Genomic DNA, 22,369 nt, shown 5'->3' on the forward strand with positions numbered 1-22,369 from the left:
GACCACAACATCTTCTCATGGTTCGTCCTAACTTTGCATCATCTGCAAACAACTGAATATCTCCATCCAAATCTTCACCAATATCATTAATATACAAGTTAAACAGCAATGGCCCTAAAACAGACCCCTGAGGCACACCATTAGTAACTTTCATTTTCCAGGATATCACATCCCCATACACAACTTGTTGATACCTATCAGATAGCCAGTCTCCAATCCAATGCACCAATCTAATATCCAACCCCATCCACTCCAATTTGACTATCAACTTATCATGCGGTAATCTATCCAAAGCCTTTGCAAAATCTAAGTATGTTACTGTGTATCCTTCTCCTCTGTCCATGGAAGCAGTCACCTTATTGTAATAAGTAAGTAGATTACTAAAACATGACCTCCCTTTAGTAAATCCATGCTGTCTATGAAAGATAATACCATTGTTGTCAACCCAATTCTGAATCCTGGTTCTCACAAGCTTCTCCAACAACTTAACTACAACACCTGACACACAGTTAGGCCTATAGTTTGATGCTTGAGTTATATCACCTCCTTTATGAAGTGGCACAATCTTGCCCTCCTTCCACTCCTTAGGAACTTGACCCAGTGCAAGACTCGTATTAAAAATATATGTCAAGGCAGGCATCAACTTCCTGGCACATTCCTTCAGAATACATGGTGATATATTATCAAGTCCCACAGCCTTATTTACATCTAGTTTACTCAACTCCCCATACACCTCTTGCTCACTTACAGTCAGTCTCTCCCTTCCCCTTCATCAACTGCTCTCAATCTCTCCATGAAGTCACATTCACAAGATTGAAAGACCTTTATGAACTGCTCATTAAGTATCTCCATCACACCTTCTGCAACATCTGTCTTTATACCATTTTCTCCAATCAATGTCATCCTTCCATAATCATTCTTTCTTTTGCTGGCTACATATTGAAAGAACTCCTCAGGATTTTTTGGGCTTCATTAGCTAACTGCTATTCATACCTCTCATTAGCTACCCTCACCAACTAAATCACCCACCTTGCCTGGTCTTTGCAGTCCTCATGGAATTGGTTATTTACAATTCTCTTATGCTGCCTCCATAATGTCCTTTTTCTCTGTATCGCATGCTTAATCTCTTTATTCATCCATTTCACACCTACCTTATTTAACCTTTCACTTTGGAATACATTTAGACATTGCATCTACTAGATAGTTTTTTGAAAATCCCCCAAGCTGCAATGATCTCTTTTCCAGATAACTCCTCATTCCATGCTACAACTGCAAGCTGTCTCCTGAACTCTTCATAATCCCCCCCCCTGCCCTTGTAGTTCTACACATATACTGTTGTTTTACAGAGGTCCTCACACTGCTGGCAACCACCCAGGTAATCACCTCATGGTCACTCTCACCAATTGGTGGGTGATTTGACACTTCATTTATAATTACATTGTCTGATGAGATGACCAAATCCAAGATCCTCAATCATCGTGTACCCTCTGTTACATACTGTCTGGAGTAGTTATCCCTCTAAAACTCAAGTAAGTAATTTTCTTTACTTCCAGTTGCTATCTCATCATTCCAGTCTATATTGCCATAATTAAAATCACCCATTATGATCACTATTTTCTTATTTGCTTGGCTAATTTGATTATACATTTTATAGTCACTACCATCCACATTTCCTGGTCTATATCCGACTAAGTATTTCATTCCATTCACCTCTATCTCACACCATACTGCCTCAAAACCACTGGCACTATTTCCCTCTTGCATCTCTACTTTGTATGGACATAACTCTTTCTCTATTATCAATAGCACTCCCCCCTCCTTTTTACCCCTTCTATCCTCACAAAACACATCATATCCCTTCCATCTCTATTCCTGTCAGGATGGCATCCTCATCCAACCATGTCTCACTTATTCCAACACTTTTTGGGTAAACAGACTCAATTAATGCAACCACTTCATCTGCCTTGTTTCTTACACTTCTAGCATTTGTATATAAACACAACAGCTCATTCATGGATCTACAGCTAGTTACACTGATAACACTCATTCGATGTGATCTCTCCATGTTCGACTGGGGCCATTTCCCTTTCTGCTTATTCATTTTAGAGCCCTCTTCAATTCCAACTGTTTCCTCTTGATCCCAGGTCATCCCATTCCTTTCCTGTCTACACATGCTCTCACATTTTCTTGGAGCATCCACCTTTCTCACGCTGTGTACCCCTATCCACCCTGAGCCTCTCTGTTTCCCTGTTCATCTTGCACACCCATTCTCTCATTTTCCATACTCATGCCACTTAGTTCCTCATTCATAACCACCTCTTCAATCTCTCCTGCTCTTCCACATCACTTCCCATTTGATCTGATTCATTCTCTATACTCACTTCTCTACCGTCCAGCAACAGTCTCTCCAAGTAACTCACACCATAACCACTCAAATGCAGTCCATCGCTCCCATACAGTTCACTTCGTCCTTCAAACTCATTCCACACATTAAAAAATTGTACTCCCCCCCCCCCTCTCACACATTTCAGCCAACATATCATTCATAATCCTTGCTCTCTCTCTCTCTGCCTCATCTCATCGCAGTCGTACCAAGGCAACACGCTTACTACCCTTCCTGTTACACTATTCTCTTTTATCCATCTAAACAGCCTCCTGATATCCATTCTGATGTGCTCTTTGTCTTCTGTCAAGTCATTCGTACCTATTAAAAACCATCACCTCCTTCGCTCGCTCCCTCCTCATATCCAATGCCTCAATCACTCTACTCATTTTATTGCCTGGAAAACATACCTTGTGCATCCTCTCATCCAGCACACCTTTAAGAATGGAGTCGCCATACAATGCCACTCGCTCATCTTTCGTTAACTCTTTCGTACCCACTTGATTTGTTGTAATCATTTTCACCCGAATTTTCTTAATTTCACTCTGCATCCATTTCATCTCTTGCCTCATCCAACCCAACTGAACTTTCTAATCTCGCATTACATTCTCTCTATCATTCAATCTTTCTCATTTTCGAACTCTCGACTCCTGCTTCACACTTTCACTCTCATTCATCCTTTTGAGTTTCTGTACTTTCAGTCATGCATCCAACTTTCACTTTCATTCATTCTTTCCATTTTTCCCACTTTAGATCCTTTCATCACACTATTTCCGGTTTATTTCATTCTCTCAATTTTGTTTCCTTCCATCACATTCGCCTCACTTTCGTTCTTTTACATCATGCTTCTCTTTTGAACGAGCACTCATTCTTCTCGCGACATTCTCGCTACTAACACTTTCTGTCATGAAATTCATATTAGCACTCTTCAAATCCTCGTTTAGCTCACACTTCACACATATTTAAGCAAAATATCCTCCTTACATCAGCCCTTAATGTCCACAAACCGTCTATGTAATCAAAAGAATACATGTAGCACACCTCGCACTTCATGAAATGACTAAAGTCTAATTAAAGTCATGCACTGACAAAGCAACCGCCATCTTTCCTCTGCCAGTTACTACTCTAAGGGCCAAAAACAACGAATTTGTAATTACGTTTAAGCAAAATATCACACACACTAATAATACTAATAGCACACAACTTTTATAGCAGCTCTTACTCAAACAATCACTCATATACAATTAATTAATTCAAGAATAACTTATCTGAATCTGGAGCTCTTCTTACACACTGTCGCTACTGTTGCCTCATGAGCACCCTCACTTTTGTCACTTCATATATCCTTTTCTGTGTGTGTTGCTGATTTCGACCAACACCAACGGCACTGGCCTTTTATCAGATTTCAGTATCCTGCTGACTTTGATTGGGGTCAGTCCTTGACTGATGAGGTCAGCAGTGATCTCATCGGTTGTGATGCCCTCAGTAACCCCTCTAAGCATTACTTTAAGATTTTTCTTGCTTGCTAGTGCGAAGGTATGGAAGGGCAATTTGGAGTTGTCCAGCATTTTCGTCGTCTCTTACGATAATCTGAAACAGTAGCAGGATGAACCGTCATCAGTATTTCTTGTCCTGGAAAAGTTGATGTTTTGTTCTCCTAGGGACCTTGAGACTGAGGTCCACTTCTCTTTGTCTCGGAGGATAACTGGAGGGACTTTTTCTTTTCTGTCTTGGTATCATGTGTTGCTACATCCTTTTTCATATGATCTTCAGATGTTCTTCACCTTTTGTTTGATTGTTCCTCCTGAGAACAATCATATTGGTGGGGAGTCTTTGGCGATGGAACAGGTGTGAAGTCCCCTTCAGTGTCCACATCACCTTCTTCCATGTTAACTTGCATGTAGATATTCAGGAAGCCAGGATATTCTGCCTCAAATTTCTTTAAGGTTAATATTTTTAACCTTAAAGAAATTAATTTTAAGAACGTCAAGTGTCAGATCTCTGTTTAGATTTTGAATGGCATCCTTGATGTCTTTTATGTTTTCCATTTTTGTTCACCATATATTGTTGGAGAATATTCCAGTGTCTGTAGATAATCCTGTAGACTTTAGAGGGTCTACTAACAAAAATCCCGAATATCTATGATCTTCCAGTAACATCCCGTACACACACACACACATACAAATGTGCCTACCAGCAAATCAATACTTAAGTTTAAAATACCCTAATTAAAGAGGAAGGAGTGTCGAGAATTCACTTGGCCACAGAATGAAAGTCTACCTCCCTAAAAAACCATAAATCCACCACTGGTCCTCTTTGCAGGTGTGGCCTACACGGCCATCAGACCTCATACATTTTTAATGCAGAGGGGGAGACAATAGGAATCAAACTGTGTCAGCACCAGAGCAATGTGAGATTCCCAAAAAACCTTGTATGAAATCTAATCAGGCTCGATCTAAAATAACACGTCTGATCTCGTCAAAAGTCCAAGCGAAACTCACCCCAATACCAAGGTTGAAGTAATACAGAATTTATATATTTCCCATATAGAAGTAGTTAAAAGGTATACAATTGATTATTAAATTACTCTGGATCAGAGATACATACTGAAATCTTTTTTCACTTGGTTAAGCTATAAATTTAAGATGCCAAAAAAAAAAATTCTTGGTTTAATCCTTTATCTAAGTGTAACAAACAAAGTTTGCACACAAAGTTTCTTCACAACTGAGCTACTTGTATATAGAGACTAATGACTTCACATCAATTCCCTTGGCATCCCATAATATAATTTCTTGGCATCTTTAATTTATAGTCTAACCAAGTGAAAAAACTTTCGACATCTATCTCTGATTAGGAGATCTGAAAACATCTGCCTGGATGAAGATAAAAAATACATCATCATCATCATCATCATAATCATCAAATTCCTGCCATGTACCCTCAAGGGGTGTACAGTACTACATGAAAAAAATTACATCATTATTAATTTCCTATCTACAATTTTCCTCCAAATCAGTCTGTTACTTGTGAATACTCCAACATTAACAGATCTTATATTTCTATCATCTAAGGCACTTTGTACTGTATCAATCCACCTATATCTTGGTCTTCCTCTGGATTGTTTTGCTGCCAACCTGGCAGAGAACACTTGTTTTGCTAATCTTTCCTCACCCATTCTGTTTAAGTGACCATACCACCTGAGATTAGCTCTGCTAACGCATTCCTGGATGCTGACAATGTCAAGTTCTTTCCTAATATCCTCGTTTTTAATATGATATTGCCATTGATGTCATCTGTTCACCCCTATAATCTTTCTCAGGACTCTCATATCTGTGGTCTCTAGTCTTTGGTCAAGTGTTTTACTTCTGACCCAGCTCTCAGATCCATAAGTTAAAACTGGTTTGAACACTGTCTTGTATACAGCTAATTTAGTGTTCCGATTAATTTCTCTCTTATTCCATATGAATTTATTCAATTGACTTCCCACCATACCAGCTTTGCTGATTCTGTTGTCAATTTCTATATTTAATTTACCATCTTCAGTAAAAATTGTGCCTAAATAGCTGAAATGTTTTACTTGTTCCACAGGTTCTCCATTCACAACACAGTTGACATTTTCAAAGATTCTGCCTATTTTCATTGTCTTTGTCTTTTTATTGCTGACCTTCATACCATATCTATTACAACAGCTATTCAATTTAGTCAGAGAATCTTGCAGACTTGTAGCAGATTTATTTAGAAGTATAACATCATCCGCATAAAGCAAAGAGCTGACATTAACATCTCCAATTTTGATATCATGTTTAATACCACTTTCCTTCATAATGTGATCCATATAGATAATGAATAACAGAGGGGATAATGTACATCCTTGTCTCACACCAGATTTAACATTAAACCATCTTCCTGTACTTCCTTCAATTCTAACTGCTGACTTACAACTCAAATAAAGACTAAGTATTGCTTGATTTATATTACTGCAGCGTATTGAATAGCTTCTCTCTTGGCACCTTGTCATATGTCTTTTCCAGATCAACAAAACTTAAATACAGATCTTTGTTATATTCCCAGGCTTTCTCGACTATTTGTCGTAAAGTGAAGATCTGATCCTGATAGCCTCTATTTGGCCTGAATCCAGCTTGTTCTTCACCAAGCTTTTCTTCCACAATTCTTCTCAACCGTTTCTCAAGTATACTTGCATAGATCTTGCCAGGAACACTCAGTAGGGAAATACCTCTGTAATTCTCACATTTAGTTTTATTTCCCTTTTTATATATGGGTACTATGAGAGCTCTACTCCAATCATCGGGATTTCGTCCCTCTGTCCAGGCTTTCTGAACTATGCAGTGCAGCCACTGTAAGACACTTATACCACCATACTTCAGCATTTCTGGTCGAATATCATCTACTCCTGCTGCCTTTCCACATTTCAAGCCTTTGATAGCTTTTTCTACTTCAAGTATGGATATGTATTCCTGACTGCATGCCTGGTCAGTGTTTTTTACCACTGTGCTGTCATCACTGCTTCTTTCATTTAGCAGTTTTTCAAAGTAATTACTCCATACTTCAAGGATATCTTTTTCTCCCGTTTTCATGTCACCTTTATCATCTCTAATGCCTTTTACAGCACTCTTTCCTCCATTCTTAAGCTTCTTCGACAACCTCCAGAATATTTTGCCACCTTCTTGATATTTATTTTCTATATTCTTGCCAAAGTCCTCCCATGACTTTTGTTTAGCTAGTTTTACACAGTGTTTAGCATCTTGCATTTGTCTCTATATTCTCTAAGAGCACAAGCTGACTTATTTGACAGGAACTTTTGGTATGCTTTCTTCTTTTCCTTCACTGCCTCTTTAACTTCCTGTGTCCACCAGGGAGTTCTGATTTTTTTATCCTTACAGACAACCTCACCACATGCCTCTCTGGCAGAATCAATCAATGTTTTCTTCAGAGTTTGCCACTGACTCTCCAAGGTTTGATTCCTGTTCTCAAACTCTTTCATTTTTTCTTCAATAATCTTTGTGTATTTTAGTCTACAGTTCACATCTGAGAGCTGCTCAACTTTTATTCACTTTAAAACTTTCTTACATGTTATTCTTTTCAATGTGAAATTCAATTTTATCCTGCTCAAGACTAAATAGTGATCACTTCCAATTTCAAATCCTCTGTACACTCTGGTGTCCTGCACCAGGGAGAAAACATCACTATCAACAATAACATAGTCAATGAGACTTTTCTTATTCCTAGCCTCTTCTCTCCATGTGAATTTGTGCACATTTTTATGTTGGAACATGGTGTTAGTAATAACCAGTCCATGTCCTGAGCAGAAATCCAACAGATATTTGCCATTATTATTAGCTTTGCTCTTTTCTCCAAATTTTCCCAAAATATTTTTATATGTCTCACAATCATTTCCTACTCTGCTATTTAGAGCCCCAACAAGGACCAACTTTTCATTTTTTTTTGTGTCAGTTGCTTTTTCTAAAGCCTCAAAAAATTCCTCCACTTCTACATTAGTAGAACCTTCTGTGGACCCATAGGCACAAATAAGTCTCATTGTCCAGTTCCCCATTCTCATATTTGCCCACATTACTCTACTTGAGACTGCCATTCAAGAAGATTAGCCTCGAATTTTGTGTTGAATACTATGGCTACTCCTTCTTTTCCTTGATTGCATTGCCTGAATATAATATTTTGTATTTAAATATTATTTAAAAAGGCCCGAACGGGGCCTTGTTTAACCGGGCGACGCCCCAGCTGGCATGAAATTTTGTCATGTTGTACCATCATTCTATATTTTGGTTTAACCAATAAGAATACTATTTGGTCAGCTAAATCCCAAATTGCCAGCCCATCCTCGTCCGTTCAGTATCCAAGTAGATACCCAACAGGGTGCACCAAGAGAAGGTGAGAATTGGACATTAGGTCAGAAGCCCTGGTCGGTTCTCCGCATTCCTTTAAAGGCCATGTGGAGGTCTCCTCTCAGTTATACAGCTTTGACCTAAAAATTACATCTATCACTATTGCAATGGTCAGTAGGTCTAGCTGACCATGCTTTGGATATCTTGCACAGGATCAGATGGAATAAAACTATTATGCTTTATGACAACAAATGTAGGCTTGAAAGACTCATTTTAGAATTAGCAGCAGATTTAAAACTCCAGCCTAATCTTAATAAACATGGTTGTGTTAAACTTCTCCCATCCAACAGCACCAATAGGGGATACCCCTCATAGGACTTTCAGTTTAATTTTTTCCACTTATTGTTTTGTGCATTTTTGTGTTTTTACAATTTTAATATAATATCCCTGACAAAATCTCAGTGACTGAGATAAAATATAGGATCAATTAAACTTGTGTTTAATTATTTATCTATGCTATATTCATTCCATTATACCTAACAATGAGTGCTATCAGAGAGAGAGAGAGAAAATGCTGACACTGAATGAATTATGAATTTAAGGCATGATATGAACCAGTATATTCAAAATGATGGCTTTTTGTAAAAGTGTTATGCCTCTATAATAATAATAATATGCTAATATTAATAAAAAATATGCAAATATGCTCGTCTGATTGGCTGAGTATTTAGCATACCTGCTCTCCAACCAATAGGTTGGAGAACAGGTATGAGGTATTCAACCAATAGGCTTGAATCCCACCATGGGAATGGATGTTTGTGATTGTCTTTAGGGTACAGATAAATTTCATCACCTGGTGTGAGACCAACTGCCCTTCTTATTGGAGGCCTGAAGTGGCTTGAAAAAATTGCATGTTTGGTCTCTAGACTATGTAAAAATAATTTTTTTTTAAAAATTACAAAAAATATATAAAATTGATTAAAAAAGTAGCAAAACAAGCTATAGTACAAAAGCCTGCCTATAGTACAAAATATACAATAGGTTTTTAATAACATTTCTTGGTTAAATTACACTACATTAATTATATTAAGTCAAAGTTAAATGGTTAAGTCAAAAGATAAAATTACTTACCATGAAATGTCACAATATTAGAAAGTAATTTGTCAAAATGTCCAAGTATGGCATCTAGAATCATTACATTTCTGTTATCACCAGTACAGTGACCATATAGTTTACCAAAATTCTTTACTTCTATCTTCACTTGATCCAAAAGAGATCTGATACTATTTTCTCGAGTACAGTAAGACATGCCTTGAAGCTTACCAGTAATACCTTGAGGACTATAATACATACGTAGTAACTTACTTAATTTCATGTTTTCAGCATCATCCATTGTGGCTATTTGAGAACCAAGCAAAATGCCTACAAAATACAATAACAATCATATATTATTATATACATAGTGTATATTACTATGACAGTATTGAGTTAAGAAGGAGGGCAATAACAATAAATACGTGTGTAGAGGCTTAAGTGCTGTGAGGACATCATGTTGGAGGCTTAATGGATTTTTTACAACACTCAAAAAGAATTAAAATAGAATTTAATACTTCCTATATTTCGTCCTAGTCACTAGGACATCTACGGGGATTACAAAAACAATTAATGTAACATATACACAAATAACAAACAATACTAAGCCCAACCACGTGGGTGACACTAAAGTCCTATCTACGTAGAGCGCCCTCTAAGGGCAGTAGTAGATGGCCTGGAATGTAAGGTGGGAACTCTGGTGATGAGTGTTTCCCATATCTTCGGAAGCTTGATGCAACCATATTTATTGAGATTTGGTTGGTTTTTGAGAGCTGCTGCTGCTTCTAAGAAAAGTCTCTCTTTCTTGAATTTGCTGTGGTGGAGCATGGTGGTTTTCTTCCATGATACCCTGTGGGTGGTGTCCAAAACATGGTCAACCAAGCCTGAATGGCCATAGTTGTGTTTGAAGATGTAAAACTTGTGTTCCTCTAGAAGGATGGATGCTGATCTGCCTGTCTGTCCAAAGTATGCCAGCTTACAGGAACAGGGTACTTTGTAAACTCCAGGCAGAGAGAGAGGAGGGAGCTGATCTTTCGTAGAACGGATAAGGGTAGCCAATTTGCGGTGGGGCTTATATGCTGTGTGTAGATTGTACTGTTTTAGTATCTTGGCTATTTTTTTGGATGTGCCACGGATGTAGGGTATGGTGATGGCATTTTTAAAATCTTGTTGACGAGAAGGATGGGGAATGGGGGAGGAGTTGATTATTTTTTTGATACTGTGATTGCTGTAGCCATTGGAGAGGAAAGTGCTGTGTATGTGGTTAAGCTCAGTAGTGAGGGCGGTTCCACTGGAACAAAGATTGTGGACTCTCTTGGTAAGAGTTTTAATAATGCCATATTGTTGAGAGGGGTGGTGGTGGGAGAGTTTGTGAATGTATCTGCCTGTGTGTGTGGGTTTTCTGTATACGGTGAAGGTAAGTGTATCATTAGGCAGGCGTGTGACTAAGGTGTTTAGGAAGGGTAAACAATTGTTCTTTTCCTTTTCCATAGTGAACTGGATTCTTGGATGTAGACTATTGAGATGACTGAGGAAGGAGTCTAATGTGTCTGGGCCATGAGGCCAAATAGAGAACACATCATCTACATATCTTAGCCAGATAGAAGGTTTGAGTGGGGCTGAGTCTATGGCTCGTTTTTTGAAATCTTCCATATAGAAATTGGCAAGGGGGGGTGAGAGGGGGGAACCCATGGCAGTTCCCTCTATCTGCTTGTAGATTTTGTTGTTCCAAGAGAAATACCCAGAGTTAATGGCAAAGGAAAAGAGATCTAAGATGTCAGAGGGAAAAACGTTTTCTAAGAGAGATAAGGTGTCAATTAAGGGAATATTGGTAAACAAAGAGGAGATATCAAAGTTTACCAATATGTCTGTCTTCTTCAAGGTTAAATTTTCTGTGAGGGCTTTAAAGTGGGAAGAGTTTTTTATATAGGAAGGAGACTTTCCGATGAGGGGGATCAGAGAGTTGGCCAGCTGTTTAGATAGTCTATAGCAAGGTGCATTGGTAGCATCTACTATAGGCCTGAGTGGGGAATTGGGTTTGTGGATTTTTGTTAAACCGTATATTCCGGGGGGATGGGAGCAGAAAGGTTTAAGTTTTTTCGTGACATCAGGTGGCCAGGAAGATACTTTTTTGAGTAAAATTTTTAGTTTCTTAACTTGTGATTTTGTGGGGTCGTGTTCTAGCGGGATGTAGGTAGCGCAATTGCGGAGGATAATGTTCATTTTACGATTATATTCACTGGTATTAAGAACGACTGTGGAATTACCCTTATCCGCTCTGGTGATGACGATACTTTTTTCTTTACGTAGTTTCAGGAGAGCCGTGCGTTGGGCATATGATAAATTACTTTTTGGCGGCGAAGAATGCGCGAAGATGTTGGCTACGTCAAGTCTGATGTTGTTAGCTATCTCCGACGGTAAGCGACCGATTCCACGTTCGATGTTCACCATTACGTCAAGCACCGGTACTTCCTTCAGAGCGACGGCAAAATTAAAGCAGAGGCAAAGGGCGCTGACGGCATCGTCATTGAGCCTTTTGGAAGAGAGGTTTATTACTGTCTAGAGCAGTTGAATTTGTGGTTGTGGTTTGTTTTTCACAAGGTTGCTATATTTCTTGATGTGTTTATTTTTTATTTTTTGGAATTCTCTCTGTGCGGAAGTTTCCGAAATGCCAGAGAGAATCGACCAAAGTTCAGGGTTAAGAATGGTGGAGAGCTCTGAATGTAAGGAGCCAATGGCGCCGTTCGTCACTGCGAGGGTAGCACGTGTAGAGGCGATTTGCTCGGGGAGTAATGCCTGGCTGGCACATACCAAACTGCGTTAAAATGAAGATCAATTTCCATTCCAAAAAAGCACTTCGTATATATAACCGTGCCAGCCAGGCATTACTCCGCGAGCAAATCGCCTCTACACGTGCTACCCTCGCAGTGACGAATGCTGCCATTGGCTCCTTACATTCAGAGCTCTCCACCGTTCTTAACCCTGAAGTTTGGTCGATTCTCTCTGGCATTTCGGAAACTTCCGCACAGAGAGAATTCCAAAAAATAAAAATTAAACACATCAAGAAATATAGCAACCTTGTGTAAAACAAACCACAACCACAAATTCAACCGCTCCAGACAGTAATAAACCTCTCTTCCAAAAGGAAGAGAGGTTTAGACAGTAATAAACCTCTTTTCCTTCCAGACAGTAATAAACCTCTTTTCCCTCTGACATCTTAGATCTCTTTTCCTTTGCCATTAACTCTGGGTATTTCTCTTGGAACAACAAAATCTACAAGCGTATAGAGGGAACTGGCATGGGTTTTCCCCCCTCTCACCCCCCCTTGCCAATTTCTATATGGAAGATTTCGAAAAACAAGCCATAGATTCAGCCCCACTCAAACCTTCTATCTGGCTAAGATATGTAGATGATGTGTTCTCTATTTGGCCTCATGGCCCAGACACATTAGACTCCTTCCTCAGTCATCTCAATAGTCTACATCCAAGAATCCAGTTCACTATGGAAAAGGAAAAGAACAATTGTTTACCCTTCCTAAACACCTTAGTCACATGCCTGACTAATGATACACTTACCTTCACCGTATACAGAAAACCCACACACACAGGCAGATACATTCACAAACTCTCCCACCACAACCCCTCTCAACAATATGGCATTATTAAAACTCTTACCAAGAGAGTCCACAATCTTTGTTCCAGTGGAACCGCCCTCACTACTGAGCTTAACCACATACACAGCACTTTCCTCTCCAATGGCTACAGCAATCACAGTATCAAAAAAATAATCAACTCCTCCCCCATTCCCCATCCTTCTCGTCAACAAGATTTTAAAAATGCCATCACCATACCCTACATCAGTGGCACATCTGAAAAAATAGCCAAGATACTAAAACAGTACAATCTACACACAGCATATAAGCCCCACCGCAAACTGGCTACCCTTATCCGTTCTACGAAAGATCAGCTCCCTCCTCTCTCTCTGCCTGGAGTTTACAAAGTACCCTGTTCCTGTAAGCTGGCATACTTTGGACAGACAGGCAGATCAGCATCCATCCGTCTAGAGGAACACGAGTCTTACATCTTCAAACACAACTATGGCCATTCAGGCTTGGTTGACCATGTTTTGGACACCACCCACAGGGTATCATGGAAGAAAACCACCATGCTCCACCACAGCAAATTCAAGAAAGAGAGACTTTTCTTAGAAGCAGCAGCAGCTCTCAAAAACCAACCAAATCTCAATAAATATGGTTGCATCAAGCTTCCGAAGATATGGGAAACACTCATCACCAGAGTTCCCACCTTACATTCCAGGCCATCTACTACTGCCCTTAGAGGGCGCTCTACGTAGATAGGACTTTAGTGTCACCCACGTGGTTGGGCTTAGTATTGTTTGTTATTTGTGTATAGGTTACATTAATTGTTTTTGTAATCCCCGTAGATGTCCTAGTGACTAGGACGAAATATAGGAAGTATTAAATTCTATTTTAATTCTTTTTGAGTGTTGTAAAAAATCCAAAAAAAAAAATAACAGTAAATGATTTCATGTGCAGGCTGTGTAGAAGAAATAGATGCAAATTTTTAGATGTGTGGAGTGTGTTTGATTGCAGAAAAGACTTGTATGAGAAGGATGGCCTGGACTTGAATTCATTTGGTATCAGAAGCCTGGAGGAATTATTTTTTGACATGAGACCTAATGCAGAGAGTCAGGGAAAAACTAGATCTTCAAGGGAGGAATGTGAAAAATGTGTGTGAAAATTCAGCTATGGTTAGGCTGTCCTTAAGTACCATTTTGAACAGGACAGTACCGTTTTTTTCATATTTCCCTGCTGTCCTGTCAATTTAATAAAAATGTCAGTTTTTCCCTGTTTTTAATTAATATTGGTCAGTCATAAATTATTATTCATAACCTATAATCATTTGTTGATCAGTTGACCTTCATGAAATCTATAATTGTGAAGCAGTTGGATACACGGAATAAAGAAAACATTCCTGTATCTGATAGATGAGGACAGATTTTTTTCTGAAATGAGGGGAAAACGCCTAGACTTTCAAGACTTTTGTAATATTGTAGAGTTTATTCTTTGTCTTCCAGGAAGTACAGCACCTGTTGAGAGAATATTTTCTGTTATGAACAGTATGTGGTCAAAGGAGAAATCTAGATTAAATGTTGAGACAATGAGGGCTATGTTAGTTGTTAGACCAAATTGTGTGATGAAGTGTGAGAAGTCTTATGATAAGGTGTTGAAAGACGAAATTTGCTGCCTAAGATCACATCATCGGAGAAATATTCATGGTAAGATCCTGGTGAAATACAGGTATCCCTTGCTTAACGTGCCGAAATTAATTGAGGCAATCCCTTGATATATGTTGCAAGAGTTTTGATTAACATGCCTTTAACCCTGCAGAGCTTGCAGCTGATATGACAGATACATGCGAAATGTTTAATATAAATATTCTTACACAATTCAGTGTATAGCTTGGAGGTCATGAGTAGCTGTGCATTCATGTTACAAGTGATATTTCAAACTGTTTTTTTGCTGTCAGTTTGGTTTAATACATGTTATGTAAAGGTTTGTGATATTTGACAGTAAATTGTATCTGAGAGATATACCGGGACCTCTGATGTCAGTATAGTATGGTTTAGTTGTTTTTTTTAAATTCTTTGTTGAATAATTTCTAGATTATAACTGAAAATAAATAAACCATCATGTATTACTGAAACAGAGAGAGCCAAAGGCTTATTTATCATACATGTTCTCTAGGAGATGTGCTTTACATTATGGAAAATACTAAGGAAAGTGATCTAGAGCCTACTCCACCTTTACTATGAGTTGCCCATAAGGTTGCTTATGCTTGCATTCACCGAAACTTTTAGTTTCTATATATTCGGTACGAAACTCTTGTAGTTTCTATATTCAGCTATGAAATAATGTTGGATTCAATATCCACTTAATTTGTACCATCATGTATCATATTTGCAGTGTTTTTTCTTTATGTTTTATCGCTTTTTTGCCGAAGTCTGGTGAGTCATTTTGCTTGTTAGAATTTATACCGATAAGAAAAAAAAACTAAAACTGTTCAGATTACTCTTGATAACTTCTTTTGATAAAAAATTGCAGTAAATAATGTAGGTACAAGTATTTATTAAGCATTTATTTTGCATTCATTTTTTATCTTTCCTAAAAAAAGTACCATATAAAACGAATTATTAATACAGTAATCAATCATGGATGAATTGTAATTTTTACCATTGATTATTAGATTTGATTAACGTGATTTTGATATATGCGGTAACATCGAGGGATTAATTAACCGTTAATCGAGAGATACCTGTATAGTCCTCCTTTACATCTGCCTAAATTTTTGTATGGATTCTGTCACTGAAGAATAATGGTAAGCTCAATATGTTTATGTAATAAAACTTTTTTTACAGTCTCTTTTTCATGAATACAGAATATTACATAACCCCCATCCCGTTTTTGTCTCAAAGAAATATGGTCAGCCTAGCTATGGTATGCAAACGTGATAAAGATATGAATGTCTTTGAATATGAACCATGCATGTGGCTAAGGGGTGGAAAAATATGCTTTGGGTTTGGACCTTTTAATATGTTTGGGAGGGAAAAGAGGAAATTCTAGAACAAGACCAAATAGATTGCATATCTAATTATAAGAATAGTCTAGGAAGTAATTTATTATGTCTATACACAAATGCCAGAAACAAAGCATTAGAAATAAAGGGGTTGAGTTCACTGCTTTATTGAATACAATGTGGCCTAAGATTGTTGGCATTAGTGAAATCTGGCTATCAGAATCAGATATGGTAAGTTGTATCGAGTATAATGGGTATACTATTTTTAGGAAAGACAGAAGAGATAAGGAGAGGAGGAGTGCTACTAATTATATCAGATGATTTAAGTCCAGTTATTGTAGAAACATAAGAAAATAATGACGGTAACAATGTCCCATGTAGCGGTGAGTCTGAGTCTATCTGATGTGAAGTGGGGGTTAACAGAATGAAAAATATATGGTGGGGTGTTGCTGCAGACCTGTCAGCTCTGTTGCAGGGGACGAAGAAATGCATCCCAATTTAGCCTTATGGAAACCAAACGAATGATCATTATGGGTGACTTTAATTTTCCAAACATTGATTGGGTAGAAGAGAAATCTCATGATAAGAAAGAAGAGGAATTTATTGAATTGTTGCGATACATACAACTTCCTCAAGCAACATGTGATAGAAGGAACTCAAGGTCAAAGAGTTTTGTATTTGCTCATAGCATCAGAAGGGGTCTCTGTTAAGAATATGGCTATTTTATCACAAACTGGTGACAGTGATCATGCTGTGCTTTCTTGGGAAGTAACTGTATTGATGCTCCGATTAAAACAGGTTATATGATGAACTACGAAACTGGAAATTATGATCAACTTAGGAAAATACTATCTTTGATCCTATGGTATCAGTTACTGAATGGGAAAAAATGTCAGCAATGCATCAAAATCTTTGAAAAAATCCTTAAATGAGGCAGTATCTGAATGTATAGCTAGTGTTCGAAGAATAAATAGGTCGAGAGTGAAATGGATGAGCAACCTTATTAAGCAAAGGATCCACAAGAAGTATATGATGTGGAAAAAATATCATGAGAATAAGAATGAGAAGGAGTTATGAAATATATAAAGCTCAGGCCAGAAAATGAGTACTGTGCAGAAAGCTAAATTGAAAAGCTAAAGCTGAATATGAAAAGAAATTGGCCATGCAAGCTAAATGCAATCCGAAAGAATTTTATCATTATGCCATAAGCAAAAGAAAGAATGAATGTGAAAGAATAACTTTATTGAATGCAGATGGTACTAGAATGTTGGAAGCTAATGAGATTGTTGAGTTAATGAGTGCTCACTTTGCTAAGATATATCAACCAGGTTTATGTAACATGGTACACAGTGCTACTGCTACATTGGATGAAGAGTTATAGGTTCATGAAAATGACGTTGAAGAGCTGTTACAAAACTTGGATAACAATTGATTGGGTAACATTGATTGGGATAACATTGATTTGGGCAAATTGTCTATAGAGACAGATGGAATATCAGAATGTTTGCTAAAGGAAGGAATGTTCAGCCAAAGTGGCTAGGCCTTTCACATATTTGTATAACTTAAGTCTCAGCTCAGGAATGATACCACAGGAATGGAAGGAATGTATGATAGTTCCACTGTACAAGGATGATGCAAAAACTGATGTGTCTAACTACCGACCTATCAGTATCTCTGGTGTGGTAGTGAAAATTTTAGAGAAATTGGTAAGAACTTGCATACAGAAATGGGTAGACAAACATGCTATACTCTGCAAGGAACAGCATAAGTTTACTAAAGGAAGGTCAAATTTTAGCAATTTGCTCATATTTTATAACAATGTTATGGCAGGGTTAGATGAAGGGAGTGGATGCACTATGATAATGTTGGATTTTCCTAAAGCATTTAATAGTATACCACATGAGAGGCTGTTGCATAAACTGGAGAATATGGGATTGGAATATAAACTCTTGACTTGGATCAGAGGGTGGGTGACAGACAGATATCAAAAAGTGGTATACAGTGGGCATGAATCTGCTAGATTTAAGGTGACCAGTGGTATGCCTCAGGCTTCAGTCCTTGGGCCATTATTTTTCAATTTATACATTAATGACATCAGGCAGAGTCTAACATCAGATGTGCAATTGTTTGCCAATGATGTGAAGATAGGCAGAGCAATCAGGGATGCTACTGATATTTAGCACTTACAAAATGATTTGAATAGGCTGGAAATTCGGTTAAACAAAAAAGGCTATCAGTTTAATGTTAGTAAGTATAAAATTATGCACTTTGACATGATTAGAGTTTCAGTGATATATAACTAGCAGGGTTATACTACAAGAAACTGAGGATGGAAGGGATCTTGGCGTGTTGGTGAATAGGAATTTGAAGTTCAAAGGTCACAGAGCAAAAGTTGCAAATACAACTCAGAGGATAATTGCAATGTTGAAATGAACCTTGACATGTAAGGATAAGGTAGTCATTTTGCCTCTTTATAAGGCTTGATAAGACCGCACCTGGATTATTGTGTGCAGGTTCCAAGAGAATAAAGAAGCTGTGGAAAGGATGCAAGTAAGAGTTTTTAATTATTATTTGACACCTCCAGGGAGTCCAAAAAAACTCATCGGGGAGAGTGTGCCAACAGCATCAAACAAATTATCCCTTCCAACTACTAACCACGCTCAAACTTACTTAACTTTTTTGCATGAGCCATCTACCAATCAACCAACCTTTGCTGCAGTTACAAAGATTATATCTGGATTATGGGATTTAGATTATGAGGAAAGATTGCGAGTATGTGGATTACAAACCTCTGGTTAACAGGAGAAAGAGGGGTGATATGATAGAGGTCTATAAACTTTTGAATGGGTGTTATAGGATATCATCTGATGAAATTTTTCGTTATATGAAATGTGGGGAGAGAATACGGGGATCATCCATGGAAGTTAAGTTTGTTCACAGTCAAGAAAGGGGTAAGAGCTAGATTTTTCTCCCAGAGAGCAGTGAGTGAGTGGAATAGTTTGCCTTTAGGAATAGTGAGTGCATCTAGTGTGAATGAATTTAAGGGAAGGTATGACAGCTGGTTTGGGTGATTTATAGTCTCCCTCAATGAGTCCTTGACTCACTAGAGGTCTCAGATAATAATAATAATTATTATAATTATTATTATTCCTAGATATTAGAATCTCAAGTGAAATATATTTCAATAGTCATACATGAAACAATTACGCATTTAACTGAAAATGAAATCTATAAAACTACAATATAAAAACCTTTTTTTATGTTCGGAAAAAAAATTTTAAATACTGGTATCATTCTTAAGTTATTCATATTTTTAAAAGAAACAAAAAAAAGTTGTTAAAACTAGATTTACTTTTAGCATTTAAAATTATTATACTTCACTGAGCATTTCATTGTTATCTTAGGAGAACAAGAAAAAATTAGATGTAAAAATGGGGAATGTCACTAGTAATGCGTCCCAAGGATCTGTTTTGAGGCTATTGATTATTTAAGGCTATTTAACTTGTGTTAATGATACTGGGAAAGGTTTGAATAAAGTGTGTGTGTGTGTGTGTGTGTGTGTGTGTGCAGTGGTTTGTAGATTATGCAAATATGGAAAGAACTATGGGGAAAAGAGTAGATATTGCAGCTTTACAGAGGATTGAACAGACTTGGTGAATAAGCAAGTGGGGATTGCCTCTCACTCGCCTATTACAAGGTTTTAAAATTCAGGAAGAAAAGATGAAAAGATAGGATGTACTGAATGGTGGAAGAGATACAGGATTTAACAGCGATGGTAGATAAGAATCTAAAATTTGGGTAAGAATCCTGGGATATCACAAAGGATTATGGCAATGATGCAAAAGAGACATGTGCAGAAGTAAGAAAGCTCTGGTTCCACTGTATACAGCTTTGATCATATTGCACAGATTTAGTCATCAGGTTTTCAGAAAATGAACATACATTGAAAAGGGGATCCAGAAATGATTAGTAAAGTGGTTTCTGGAATGCTGAGTAAGAAGAATGATGGAGGAAATGAAATTTGCATTTCCTCCACCACTAGACTTAGTGTAGTGGATCATAATGGATGTGTAGTGAATGTAGGGGTGGGATGATATGATTGAGAGATATGTCAGTAAGGGTAATAAGTAATTTGGTAATGAGAGGTTAGCAATCTCTTAGCCCCTTATTACCAAATTAAAGTGAAGAGAAGTTTCATGGAGTGAGGCCATCCTTTCTGGTAGAAAAGGGTTATATATTGGCTATTCATAACTATCATTTATTACAATATATTCAATATTATTATTATTATTCATTATTATTCCTGACACCTCCAAGGAGTCCAAAGACTCATTGCGGGAGGACACCTACAACTGTCTCAACCACTACACCGAACCTCTACTATGAATCATCTCCATCAATGGAGACAAAAAAATACCTCTTTTTTTTGTCTTACAGACAAAAAAATACCTCCACCGGTATTTTTATGTCTGTAAATTGCATGTGTTCTGAAGAGCCAATTTGTCTGTATGCGGGATGAAAAACCCGAGTTTCCGGGAGAAAAAAACCCTGCTACCTCCGTATGAGATCGGCTAACTCACCTTTGATTGAAAATCATCCAGATAAAGATCCCTCCCGTCGTGACAAGAATCGAACTTAGGCCTATTCCAATCGAAGGGCGCAATGTACCATCGTTCTTCAGAGGCTATAGAATTGTGCTACAGAGGCGCTTAAAAACTTCTCAGATTCACTTCCGATATTTTGACAATGCTACACTGCCATCATCAGGGATCTTAGAATAATGATGCATGCAGGCACTAACACTGGGTAAATGAGACTGAAGAAAGGCAACCAAAGTTGGGATTAGTCTAAATGCTACTCCCTAGTGGGATAAATTGGGTGATCTTGGCTATTGAACTCGAGATCTGAGGATGAGTGCTTCCCAAATTGAGACAGTTTAATGACAAATTTGTTGAGGTTTTGAAATTTTCTCAGGGATGAGGCAGATTCCAGGAATAACCACTCATATTTGTATTTGCTGTGGTGAAGTAGAGTGGCCTTCTAGTGTATCCTGTTGTGAGTGTCCAAAGCATGGTCAGCAAGTCCAGAGTGGTTGTAAAGATGAAACTGGATGTAGACCTTGTGTTCAGAAATTCTGATATTGCCTGTACTGCACTGCCTGTTTGGCATAGTAAGACAGTTTGAAACTGCAAGGGACCTGGCAGACACCTGGTAGGTCGAGAGATGTTGCTGGTCTTTGGTGGAGCAGATAAGGGATGCCAATTTTTTATGTGGTCTGTATATGGTTGCAAGATTTTTTTTTAGGATTTTTGTTAATTTTTCAGATGTGCCCTGGATATATGGAATGGTGATAGATTTTGTGTAATCTCTGTTCTGAATGGGGGGGGGGGGGGTGCGGTTACAAGGTTTAATAATTTGTGGATTTTAGAGGGCTGTAGCCACTGGCAATGAAAATGTTAAGAATGTAATCAAGTTCAGTAGTTAGGGTTCTGCTATCAGAACTGATTAATTTTGCCCTGTTATATAGGGTTTTTATAAATATTGTTGGGGGGAGCTGCTAGTGGGTTTTCTTGTAAACAGAGAAAGCCAGGGATCCATCAGGCTGGTGTGTAATCAGAGTGTCTAAGAATGGGAAACTATTATTGTTTTCTTTTCTAAGGTAAGAATCCTGGGATGTTGATTGTTCAGATGTGTTAAGAAAATGTTGAGGTTATCCAGGTCATGTGGCCAAATGGAGAACATGTGTTCTTCATCCATGTAGTGTAGACAGTAGGTTTATGTGGGGCAGAGTTTAAGGCTTTTTCTTCAAAGGTCTCCATGTAGAAGTTGGCCAAGGGTAGAGAAAGTGAAAAATCCATGGCTGTCCTCTCTATATGCTAGTAGAATTTTCCTTTCCAAGCAAAATAGCCAGAGTTCATTATGAACTGAAATAAGGTTGAGATATTGGGAAAATATAGCTTGGATAAAGTCTAAAGTGTCTTTGAGTGGAACATTAGTGAACAGAGAGGAGACATCAAAACTGACTATTATGCCAGTGTGTTCGAGTGTAAGGTTTTCTATACTAGCTTTAAAGTGGACTGAGTTTTTTTATGTCTGAAGGAATATTGCCAGTATACTGTGAGAACACTTTGGCTAAATGTTTGGCTAATTTGTATGTGGATGTATCAATGCCATCCACAATGGACATAATGGGATATTTTGTTTATGGATTTTTGTTAGCCCATATATCTGAGGACGAGGAGGGGGGGGGGTCTAGAGTCAAATAGTTTTAGTTTATGGGTGACATCCACAGGCCAAGAGATGACTTTTTCAAGAAGCCTGTGAAGTATTCTGATATGTGTATTGGCAATCATAAGCTTGCCTTCTCAAAGTGAGAAGGCAAGCTTACCTGTGTAATCTTTTTTTGATTTAAAACCACAGTGGCATTCCCCTTATCC

The 22,369-nt window shown here is 37.9% G+C and overlaps 2 protein-coding genes across 2 annotated transcripts in view; one reads left to right on the forward strand and one right to left on the reverse strand.

The window, feature by feature from the left end:
• LOC150094791 (uncharacterized) overlaps positions 1-9,661 on the reverse strand; it is a 210,410-nt gene extending 200,749 nt beyond the window's left edge. Inside the window, exon 1 of the mRNA XM_090411345.1 lies at positions 9,376-9,661. Within this exon, the coding sequence (XP_090267471.1) occupies positions 9,376-9,637 (262 nt within the window). The 5' untranslated portion in view covers positions 9,638-9,661. The remainder of the gene's footprint in view (positions 1-9,375) is intronic.
• A 4,855-nt stretch (positions 9,662-14,516) lies between these two features.
• Positions 14,517-22,369, forward strand: part of LOC150094792 (uncharacterized) — a 70,001-nt gene continuing 62,148 nt past the window's right edge. The window contains exon 1 of the mRNA XM_090411664.1: positions 14,517-14,634. Coding sequence (XP_090267790.1) covers positions 14,517-14,634 — 118 coding nt within the window. The remainder of the gene's footprint in view (positions 14,635-22,369) is intronic.

Source organism: Typopeltis vanoorti, chromosome 21 (genome assembly GCF_054136105.1).
Source record: "Typopeltis vanoorti isolate ZY-2024b chromosome 21, IOZ_Tvanoo_1.0, whole genome shotgun sequence".
NCBI classification, from domain to species: domain Eukaryota; kingdom Metazoa; phylum Arthropoda; class Arachnida; order Uropygi; family Thelyphonidae; genus Typopeltis; species Typopeltis vanoorti.